Consider the following 12,067-nt stretch of genomic DNA (forward strand, 5'->3'; position numbering starts at 1 on the left):
CGCCCACGCCGTTCATTCTCGCCGCTTTCCAGCTGAGTCCTGAAGCGAATTCGCTTCAGGACTCAGGTGGGAAGCGGCGAGAATGAACGGCGTGGGCGCGGGACGCCCGAGCGGGCGGCGGACAAGCCGTTCGCTAGCGCTCGCTCTCGCCGCTTTCCAGCTGAGTCCTGAAGCGAATTCGCTTCAGGAGTCAGGTGGGAAGCAGCGAGAATGAACGGCATGGGCGCGGGACGCCCGAGCGGGCGGCAGACAAGCCGTTCGCTAGCGCTCGCTCTCGCCGCTTTCCACCTGAGTCCTGAAGCGAATTCGCTTCAGGACTCAGGTGGGAAGCGGTGAGAATGAACGGCGTGGGCGGGCGGCAGCGAGGAGTTTGCGTGGGCGGTGGGGAAACTCCTTGCTGATGCCCGCCGCTCGCCCTCCCGCCAGCAAGAGGGGGAAGACCCAGGGAAGCCGCCCAGCAGCTGATCTGCCGGGCGCCATCTACGCATGCGTGCCCATAGAAAAAAAGGGCACGCATGCGCAGATGGTGTTTTGACTTCCGGTTTCAAAAATCGCAAATTACCCTGTTCGCAATGGTCGGGGACGCAATAACCGGGGGATCACTGTACAGTGATCCCTCGAGTATCGCGAGGGTTACGTTCCAAGACCCCTCGCGATACTCGATTTTTCGCGATATAATGGTGCGGAAGTAAAAACACCATCTGCGCATGCGCACCCTTTTTCCATGGCCGCGCATGCGCAGGTGGTGGAGTTTGCGTGGGCGGCGGGGAAGACCCAGGGAAGGTTTCTTCGGCCGCCCAGCAGCTGATCTGCTCGGCAGCGCCGCAGCAGCGAGGAGCCGAAGATCGGGGTTTCCCCGCCGCCCACGCAAAGGGGAAACCCCGATCTTCGGCTCCTCGCTGCTGCGGCGCTGCCGAGCAGATCAGTTGCTGGGCGGCCGAAGAAACCTTCCCTGGGTCTTCCCCGCCGCCCACGCAAAGGGGAAACCCCGATCTTCGGCTCCTCGCTGCTGCCCGCCCGCCGCTCGCCCGCCGCTCGAGAGCAAGAGGGGGAGAGATAGAGAAAGAGAGAGAAGGAAAGAAAGAGATGAGAGAGGGAGGAAGAGAGTGTTAGAGAGGAAGAAGCAAGATAGAGAAAGAGAGAGAGAAAGAAAGATGAGAAAGGAAGAGAGTGACGTCATCGGGTGGGAAAAATCGCGATATAGCGTTTCGCGAAGATCGAGATCGCGAAAATCGAGGGATCACTGTAATTCAAAGTGATGCAATCACTGTACAGTACCTCTATTTATGAACATAATTCGTTCCGTGATCAGGTCCTTAAGTAGAAAGGTTTGTAAGAAGAAGCAATTTTTCCCATAGGAATTAATGTAAAAGCAAATAATGTGTGTGATTGGGGAAACCACAGGGAGGGTGGAGGCCAGAAGATTCCTAGAGAGGCCCCATGGAGGTTTCTCCCTGCCTTTTCCATCCCTGTTTCCTCCCAGGAGATTCCTAGAGAGGCCTCACAGAGGCTTCTCCCTGCCTTTTCCAGTTACAGTTTCAGAGGCAAAAAAATCTTGAACACCTAGTTCTTATCTAGAAAGGTTTGTAAATAGAGGTACCACTGTATAAAGAAAGCAACATTTGAGGTTAAAGGCTTTCTTGACAAAGAGGTTTACCATCTGTGAAAAGCCATTTAGGATGCAACAAACCAAACTTACTCTTGCCTAAAAACAAGGCCATCTGTTTTTCAAGGCATTCAGGGCCAACTGTTGATGATTCATCTTCATATTTTAAAGGGATAGGTATATTGGGGTCCGCTGCAGGAAGATCATTTTCCTTCTTGATGCTACTATCAACCGATTTTAAGCCCTATTTGTTAAAGAAAAAAGTGTTTAAATACTGTACCAACATGTACACATTGAAAAACTGTTAAATAGCACACTTCTCAGTTACATAACTTACTTCAAGAACATAGCTGAGTACTAGTCTGCATCGCTCTTCAGTATCATGGCAAACAGGAAAGGCACAGCTAGGCTTTATAGAAAACACAAAAGACATTTTCATGAAACTAGTGGGATTCAGCTTATATTATCATTGAAAACCAATAAAGAAGCCATTCTTATAAAGAATATACAGAGCCGGGGTGGCGCAGCAGGTAGAGTGCTGTACTGCAGGCCACTGAAGTTGACTATAGATCTGCAGGTCAGCGGTTCAAATCTCATCACCGGCTCAAGGTTGACTCAGCCTTCCATCCTTCCGAGGTGGGTAAAATGAGGACCCAAATTGTGGGGGCAATATGCTGGCTCTGTTCAAAAGTGCTATTGTTAACATGTTGTAAGCCGCCCTGAGTCTAAGGAGAAGGGAGGCATAAAAATCAAACAAACAAATAAACAAACAAAATAAATAAATAAGCTTAAAATGAAATCAAGAGAAAACTGACTCCAGAATTTATGTTTCAATTGTTTTTATAAACACAATTAAGAGAGGGGTTTAATATGCACAGAAAGTCACCAGACAGAACAGAATTAGAATTATATACAAATTTATTTATTTATTTATTTGATTTTTTAGGGCAGCTTACAGCATGTTAGCAATAGCACTTTTTAAGAGCCAGCATATTGTCCCCACAATCTGGCTCCTCATTTTACCCACCTCAGAAGGATGGAAGGCTGATTCAACCTTGAGCCAGTGATGAGATTTGAACTGCTGACCTGCAGATCTACAGTCAGCTTTAGTGGCCTGCAGTACTGCCCTCTACCTGTTGTGCCACCTCGGCTCATGAAAATCATGTGATTTCTAATATGAATTAATAACTGTTGGGATTTGAAATGGAACTTTTTTTTTCACCAATTATTGAAAACAGTATAGGAAGGCCTACAGGACAATCTACTTTATGTAAAATCTGTCTATTCAATATCTATGGGTTGAGATATCATGTTATAAAGTCTTCCTCCCAATATGCTACAAATTCCAGTATTCATAAGTAAAGTTTCTTAGTTGTATGGTAGTTCTCCTGCTCTGGAACACCTTGACCCCCAAATAATGACGATCCCTTCCCTGTTGTCACTCCAGAAAGTTATAAATACAATACTTTTTCCAATGATCCTTTGCAGTAAGGAACAGTGTCTCAACAAAGACAACCAGAGGCAGTGGTGCTAATATACACAATCAAATGTTATTGTTGGAATTTGTAGCATTGTTTGAGAATGTACAGATATACCGTATTTTTCGGAGTATAAGATGCACCTTAGTTTGGGGGGAGGAAAACAAGGAAAAAAGGCAATTTGCCAAACAACACACAGCACAGATGATATACACTGTTTGCTGTGTATTTCTGTGTGTGTGTGCCTGACCCATAGAAATAGCAAAGAATTTGAGAAATGTACATTAGGCAGTATATTAATCCCAGAAAGTTTTCTTAAATGTAATCACATTAATTCCTCCCAATTATTTAAATAGATCTACTCCAAACATGACTAAGTCAGGGTTTAACTCAGCTGCCTTATCTTAATACCAAAATAGGATACAGTACTATTACATTTCAGATTATACTTTTACAGATCTTTAAAATTGATGTGGCTTTCTGGAAGTATTCTCTGCCATTAAAAAAAAGATGCAATAACGCTGGGTCTCCTCAAATCAAGCATTTATTTTAAAAAGCATATTCATTTTGTTCAGTTGTCTAGAACAATAATAAAGAACAATAATAAAGTCTTTAAAAAATAAGTCTAATAATGAACATTGTATAGGCATTTATAGTTACTGATTTACCTCCTTTCAGCAAAAACAGCAAGTTTCAGCACAGTCTGATTAGCACAAGAAAATAAAATTCTGTCTTTGCCTCTCCCTCCAGCAATTTGCCTCTGTGCAGCTTTAATTTCACTTTCATTTTAGCATGTGGGTTTGCTAGCAACTTCAATCAATCAGCTGAATGTCAGGGGCTTGTGCTTATTAGGCTCTGCTGCTATTTGCTGCAATGAGGTAAACTTCTGACAGGCAGAACCCAAAAAGTGGGGGTGGCTGGGTGTATAGATTCGGTATACCCAAGTTTTCACCCTCTTTTGGGGGGGGGTAAAAAGATGCATCTTATACCCCCCAAAATACAGTAATCCATATTACCCATAGGGGATATGCACACAAATGTTTAAAAATCACATATATTTGGAATTATGGACAAAGAAAGGAGAAAAAAAGTGATTAGCTGATTAATCTAACGTAAGTTTAAATGATTCTAACAAGCCAAAAAGGCTGATAGGGTTAGGGTTAGAAAAAAATAATATGAAGTTATTTACTTGAAATAAATTATTTTGATATCTATTTTTGAAAGGCACGTATTTCCACTGAAGGCCCAATGGAGGTAATCTTCAACTGAACACTCTCCCTCTTGTATGAATTACCCTAACAGGAAGGAATCCCACATATTTTGATTTAGAGCATAAAATATAACCCCAATGTTAACTGAAGTGGTATTTCAAATGCAGTAGATAAACTTACACGTATTTGATGAGTAGACTTGTATTTTTCAGGTACCGACAATTCTCCAACAGATTTGATTATAGCAACAGCTTTGCTGTCATCTGGAAAATCTGAGCTGGTGCTATACAATCCATTCTCGTCACTATCAGGCATTTCTTCTTCTTCTTCACTATAACTTTCATCAGAGTTTCCATTTAAAGGAAATTCGCTGCTTTCTTCCTTTTTTGGCTCATCTAATTGGAACAGTTCTGAGAGCATGTAATTTGCTGAAGCAATCATCTTATTTGAAATAAAGACAGAAATAAGAATTCAAAGGGTCTCCCAGTGCTAGATTTTTGTATACATATCTTAAAAATGGATTTAAAGGTAAAATTGTAGTTAAAATATGCTTGATTATTTTAAATGGTAGAACAGGATGTATTCACATGGTTCCATTATTTTAACTGTTATAAAAAGGCAAACTGATTTAACTTAAACTGTGCTTTATTAAAATAAGCCAAGTTCAAATATCAATCAAATACAACAAATTCCGGTATTAAACCACATGAATAGAATGCCAAAGTTCACTGAAGTGACTTAGCATTATGTGCAATCTAGAATTCAGTGAGGTTGCATAAACATGAAGAATCTTCCACTGTATTTGGAGATCAAGTATATACTTAATTTTAACCAGTCTACATAAAGTGTTTTCACTAGATGATATGGAAACAAGAGTATGCAGATTTAATTCTTACCTGAGGATGTCTGCCCTTGTCCAATAATTTTACGCAGTTAAGGAGTAAAGTTCTAATGGTACCATAATATTTCCGGTTTTGAGTTTTTTTCAACATCATATTGCATGCAACTCTAAGCAAAAGTAAGGGAACAGAAAAGAAACAAAATTCTCACATTTATTTATTTATTAGATTTATATGCCGCCCTTCTCTGAAAACTCAGGGCGGCATACAAATTTAATAAATAAATCAAATCAAATATCTACTGAAATTTTATTTAAATATATATGTAAATAATGCATTGCATTGCAAATATTTTAATGACAAGAAAATGCTGAAGACAATATTTTCTTACATCTTTTACAATGATTCTAAATTTCATGCATGTACTGTTTTGAATGTTATCTTTGTAGTACTTCGGCGTAAGTTTTGCTTTTAAACATGTAATACATATTTCCCCCCTACTTTTGTCTTAGAAGCAACTGATAAAAATCCTATAAAGATTATGAGATACTCTGATAAATAGTTTTCCAGGTCTGATTTTAGTTCTAATGGACCCACATCTGCTCCCTTGGGCTAAAGCAAGCTATATAAAGTTAACATACTGTTTCCTTTACTTTCAACAGAGAAAATAATTAAATGGAATACCCACCCTCCCAAAAGACATTGGCTACTCTTGTGGTACAAACTAGCATGAGATATAAAACTAATTTTTCTTGTCAATTTCTTCAAATATCTAGATGATTAAAAAATTAAAATAAAATGCAACAGTGCATTTTCTAATTTTCTTGTACACAAATTAGAACTTTTACTAATATTAGTATTTCAACATTGGGATCAAATACTGCAATAAACCATTTAATAGGTGTAATTTTTATTATTACTCAACATACTTATAGTGTAGGATAGATTGCTATACAAACAGTATGTTATCATTATAACAATATAACAATTTTCTCAAACAAAATATTTTGCTTTTTTCTTTGCATTTTTGCCTCCTACAATATAAAACCCAATACCAGATTCCATTTAATTACTTTTTTAAAAGTTAACTGCTGCATCAAAACAAGTGCTTAAATAATTAACATTTTACTTTCAGTAAAGGTATTGAATGTACATATGTAAAGGAAGGGGTCACCAAACCCTTCTTTTATAGAGACTTGAATCCTCACGATATATAGAATAACTTACTTGTAGAGAAGAATTGCTACTGGCATTGTGAAAGGATTTTGGTATTTATCTTCTGTTTCTTCACACAGGGTGGTGAGATCATACAACTTCACTATATCACTTCCACTTGCTGAAAGGAAAAATGTTTACTATCAGTTTGTCTGATAAAAGTAGAAGTCCAAAGAATAAAAATCCAGTATTGTTGGTAATGCTATAGTATTTTAGAATATAAAGCTAATGACTAAGATTTGCTCCGCTTTCAGTTTACCTAATCATTAATATGGCTCAAAGTTTTCCAACCACAGAAAACTGAAAAATTTGAAACTTTCTTCCTGTTCAATTATGTGCATATTGCACCTGAAGTTATTAGACATATGGGCCAGAATGGTGCAGTGGTTTGAATGCAGTATTGTAAGCTAATTCTGATGACTGCCAGGAATTTGATCCTCACTAGCTCTTGGTTGACTCAGCCTTCTATCTTTCCGAGATCAGTAAAATGAGGACCCAGATTGTCATGGGCAATATGCTCAGGCGAGGGTTCCTACTTTTTGCCACTACTGGAATACTCCTGGCATGGGCGCACGTACATCAAGCATGCAGGCATGTCCTCGCACGAAATTCAGCTTTTGCGCTTGAGCCAGAAGCCAAATCTTGTGTGAAGACACATGCACAAGTAAGATTTTGGCCATTTTTGCTTATATTTTTGCTTTTGCGCATGTGCAGAAGCAAAAAAATGCCAAAAATGGGTGAAATCTCGCACGTGAGAGCATCCTCACATGAAATTTCACTTCCAGCGCATTTGCAGAAGCCAAATCTCACCAGGCATGCCTTGGGGGCGCGGAGACGCGTGCACATCTCCATTTCCGCTAACGGATCACTGATCCCACCCGTACCGGCTGCAAGCTACTACTGAATGTGCTGACTCTGTAAACTGCTTAGAGAGGGCTGTAAAGCACTGTGAAGCGGTTTACAAGTCTAAGTGCTATTCCTATTACTCCCATTCACTAGAAGCCTGAAAGCTCACAAGATGACTACTGTCAAACACAAACTTAATAGCACAAAATACTATCTCCTTATTTTGGTATAAATGAAGAGAGACATGGTATGCGTTGTCAGTGTAATCAGTGATTAGAAATTTTGGGGAAAATTTGTGAGTCTTCAGTACCGTATTTCATTCCAAGTCAGCCACATCGCAATTTGCCCTGTCAAAAACATTAAAAAACATTATCGTTCAGGGGGAAGTTTACCTTTAAACAGCCAGTATGTGTGTCCTTCTTTTGTACAATTAGATTTCAGAAAAGATAAGATATTTTGAGCAATATCTTTTATTACTTTAGTAGAGAAATTGGAGTTCTCCAAGTTGGGTATATCTTCTGTCTTAATCATTTCATATTTCTGCAACAAAAATGAAACAATTTTTAGAACTGAAAAAAAATACTATATGGAGTATTCATTGGAAAACGTTCATTATACAGGTAGTTCTCATTTAGCAACTGTTTGAAGTATGGTGGATGCCCCCAAAGCTACTTACAACCTGAATCTGAAGTTATAGCTATTGCAGTACCCCTATAGTAGTTTGCCCTTACAACCAAGCAGAGGGATGCTTCAGTGCTTCCCCTAAAGCCGGTGGGGGTTTTGAAGGGTGGGTGTGGCATGAGGAGTCTCGGGAAGTAAGATAAATCTTGGGGGCCTGGGACAGGCAGGGTCTCTCCACAGAGGCATTCCATACTCCATTTAATGACTTGTGGGTTTGTTTAATGGTTGTATCAGGGATGCAGAGGGATTGTTAAGCAAGGCTGTCTAGCTTAATGACTGTCACCACTTGCAATCGTAATGGACAGGCTCCACTAGAGCTGTAAATTGAGAGCTACCTGTGAAGCTTGCACAACTTTTTGTGACATGTTCTATGTATAATATAGAACTCACAGTTATTAACATGCATACATGTAAGTTCTTGTGTACAAAGTACAGTACTGTTTCCAAATGAAATGTGCTTACGAAGAGATTCACAATGAAGTCTCCAATGGGCTGCTATCTGCTTGCTATAGCAACCTTCCTTGAATAGATACCTGTCATTTTATTCAACTAGTGTGTTCTTCAGTAATCAGCTTAGCTAGCTGGGAACTTCAAACGTTACATCAGAACAAATATATAGGGGATACCAGATTGGATAAAATCATAGCAAAACTATACTCTAAACCTCTGACTGATTCTTTTGCTGATTGAGATTAAGAAAGCAATCAGAATATTTTGACTGAAAATTTACCTGAACAATTCCATTGACATGAAAACACATAACAAGTTCTGGAACATTGCAGATCAAGTTGTCCAACCAATAATCAATTCCTGTTAGCACATTAATTGGCTTATTGTTATCCCTTCAAATAAAAAATGTTCTAATGTTATTTCAATAAAACAATAGTTAGGACTCATTAAAATATAAATAGTATTGATTCCAAATTAAATATTGTTAATACAATATAAACCTGTGAATATTAGCAATCAGAACTAACAGAAAAATGAAAATATTTGCAGCAGATATGAAATAAAGTGGTTTTTAAATAATGACCAATTTTGTAATTTTATTTCTATTGTGTGTAGAAACTTTTCCATTTAAAAAGCAACTTTAAGTCAACTAATCAGAAGAGCATATAAATTAAATTATTGTTAAGTGAAGGGCAGAGGTAAAAAATGAGAAATATACAGAATACAACTCAGAATATAAGAGAGTTTGACCTATATTTTACATATTTTAAATCCTTCATATTTAATATATTAACAACATTTAACAAATTTGTCATTTTTGTTTTTGCCAAATAGGCAAAACATAGATTAGACTTTTTGAAGGCTCCTCATTCATTGGAACTACTTAAGCTTAGTTCATATTGAATAAGGAATTCATTTTTGACGTGACCTTTTAGCAACAGGTTATAAGTAAAAAATGACAAGAGCATTTTTCAATAGGGAGCTATCTAATTTAAGTCACTTAATTCACCTGAGACGCAAGCTGACAGCAGGGTATCTTCCTCCTCCAAATATAGGCATATTTGAACCTACCAACATGTGGATATCTTCAAACGTCCATAAGATGTTCCTAACGAAGTCATTTTTAAGACCCTTAAAATTTGAAGAACATACCATGTATAAACATTTATTCTCTTTATTATAAAAGAAAATGTAGCATAGCTTTGCAGACTTAAAAGGAAGCAAGATGCACAAAGAGCAAATAAACCATAATACATGGTAGCTATTCTAGACTTTCACAATAAAAAAATCAAGATTGCAGATGCCACAAAACAATTGATAGAAATGATTTTCCCCCTCAGCTGCACTGTAAATCAAACTGAGCAAAGGGATTTTCCTCAGGTCAAATTCCACATAAAATCATACCTGACTGCTTTCCCCGTCACTGAACAAAGTAGTTAGGTTTTGTTCTTTGGGGGCTGAGGCCACATGCCCCACTACATATGAGGATTCAAGAGGCACATTTCCCTGTGAAAAGCACAAGGGCATAAGTGATTCTACTGTTGAAATGATATAAACTCTGCTTTTAATAAAGTACCAATTTTGCACATTAGATAACCTATCTGTGAAGGCTTTTTTCACTGAACATACATATTTTGGTTCTTTTCAACCAACACCTTTGAACAGTCCACAATGAAAATTGTTTATAAAAACTCATTGTTAAGTCTTTGCAATTTCTTTGTTTATATAAGCAGCCTTATCCAGAAAATATGAGTCTACCAATTTCTACAAAAAAGTCCATGCAAGATTATTTAACTACTAGTCTTCTATATGCAACAGGTACGGAAATGTTTTGTAATATTAAAATTATAAATATTCCCAATCGATGACAAGATGTTTGCTTGCATTTATATTATAAATAGTAGTCAGTTTCATTCACAGTTTTTCATTCTCACAACCTCTGAACCCAATGATGGAAAAACAAACCCTGACTTCTCTTTTAAGATTAGCTCTCATTTTCAGAACAAGAAATACATTTGCACAGAAGAACGACTATGCTTTCCTGGTTTTAGTAATATGTTTTACTAATTCTATGCTACATTGATAAGACCCCCACCTCAAAAGTATCATATCCTATTTAAGAACTAGACTGGGAATCATCTAAAATTTTAAAAAGGCATGATCAAGCAATTGGCAGTTAAATCCTATGAAGAGAGAGATTATAGGAAACCAGAACATACCACAAATCAGAACAGTTTTGACAATTATTTAGGGAGGTAAATATGTTGAATATGTTGAAGTTGAACTTAGCCAATTATCCAGTTTTGTATTTTATTTCTGGATTCCTCCACTAGAAGGCAATCCCTTCCAATTTTGAGTCTAACTCTATGTCTTCCTATGTCTGTCTTTCTCTATTTTGTGACTTTCTCTATTCTGTGACCTTTTCCTTCCCTGTGACAAAGGGAATTTTCTCAACTTTAAGTAGTTGTCAGGTTAAGATGGCAATTTGGTTGGATTGCCATTGCTAAGAGATGCATTTGTGTGATCACATCATTTAAGATTCGTAATCTCAAAATGGATGGGTTGCTAAACAGAAATGGCAGGAGTTCCAGATTAGGAGCACAAGAATGCTACAGAAGATTGAGGGAAGTCTGGGATAGACCAAAACGCAGATTTCTCCTTTTTTGGATACTTGGGACTCTGGAATATTTTACAAAAGAAATAGAGAAAATTATGGAACAAATTCAAGAACTTATGAAGAACAGGGATATACTTGAAGAGAACCTTATGATTATATAGCAGAGGTTTGGCATTTTTTTTCTAACAACATATGAAGATTGAATTACAGATTTTTCTTATTAAGAGGATTTCCTAAAGCAAAGTAATAACAATTAAAGCTGGCCTCACACAAATAAGGACATGGGGTATTATATAGGGTTTAAGCAAAGTTTCTTCTCCATTCTACATTCAGAGCTTAAAATCAAGAAGAAAACCACATCAAACCAGAAAAGAGCACAATTTGAAGTATTTTTCTCAAACTAACCTTTTTACTTTCTATATGATTCGGAAGTTCACAAATATTCATGTTACCTATAGCACTTTATAATTTATTCTGAAACACAATCAAAGCAAATCAAAAGGCGCAATTAGTCTAATTTATATTGGACTTAGCTCATGTAAATCATTTTGAGATCCTGAATGCTCTCTACATCATGCTATCTAGTGAGTTCTTGCACGCTCATTTGTAAGATGTATTTTACTCCCATCTACTTATAAAAAAAGGTCAGGAAGCAGCCATTTTTCCCTGCTGTTCAACAGTCACCAGACTAGACCTTGGCAATGGGTGGGTAAGGAAGTGGGGGGGAGGGCTTTAAGAAACAACTGCTACCATCAAGATAGAAAGGACAATATTTACCTGATTTGAAGTACTTGCATCTTCAGAAAGGGAGGAAGGCATTTCAAAAGGAGCTGGCCAAGAAACCCTGCTAGATTCATCTGTTTCATCTTCTGTTGTCTCTTCTTGATTTTGCTCTTTGGAACCAGCAACAGGTTGAGCAGCTTCATCACCATTGATACTGACAAGAAAGAAACTGAAAATGTTAATTAAACCATTTTCACAAAACATTATATTTTAATATTGTTATTTTTAATAACTTCCTCATAGTTACAATATGAACACACATAACTTTTTGTAATATATTTTTATCACGCACCGTAGCATGGTTTAAACAGAAGAGAATATAAACATTACATTTTTCAATC

General features: G+C 37.7%; 1 protein-coding gene across 5 annotated transcripts in view; it reads right to left on the reverse strand.

Moving 5' to 3' along the window:
• The window catches only part of EDRF1 (erythroid differentiation regulatory factor 1), a 39,920-nt gene that overhangs the window by 17,048 nt on the left and 10,805 nt on the right, over positions 1–12,067 (reverse strand). For 3 of the 5 annotated variants that reach the window (XM_070752492.1, XM_070752493.1, XM_070752494.1), the window contains exons 6-15: positions 11,721–11,880; positions 9,731–9,832; positions 9,336–9,457; positions 8,607–8,718; positions 7,588–7,735; positions 6,362–6,470; positions 5,192–5,303; positions 4,476–4,736; positions 1,944–2,015; positions 1,700–1,850 (exon numbers count right to left, since the gene is read on the reverse strand). In XM_070752492.1, the coding sequence (XP_070608593.1) occupies positions 1,700–1,850; positions 1,944–2,015; positions 4,476–4,736; positions 5,192–5,303; positions 6,362–6,470; positions 7,588–7,735; positions 8,607–8,718; positions 9,336–9,457; positions 9,731–9,832; positions 11,721–11,880 (1,349 nt within the window). The remainder of the gene's footprint in view (positions 1–1,699; positions 1,851–1,943; positions 2,016–4,475; positions 4,737–5,191; positions 5,304–6,361; positions 6,471–7,587; positions 7,736–8,606; positions 8,719–9,335; positions 9,458–9,730; positions 9,833–11,720; positions 11,881–12,067) is intronic. The other 2 variants (XM_070752496.1, XM_070752495.1) reach the window with 1 other exon arrangement.

This window comes from Erythrolamprus reginae, chromosome 5 (genome assembly GCF_031021105.1).
Source record: "Erythrolamprus reginae isolate rEryReg1 chromosome 5, rEryReg1.hap1, whole genome shotgun sequence".
NCBI classification, from domain to species: domain Eukaryota; kingdom Metazoa; phylum Chordata; class Lepidosauria; order Squamata; family Dipsadidae; genus Erythrolamprus; species Erythrolamprus reginae.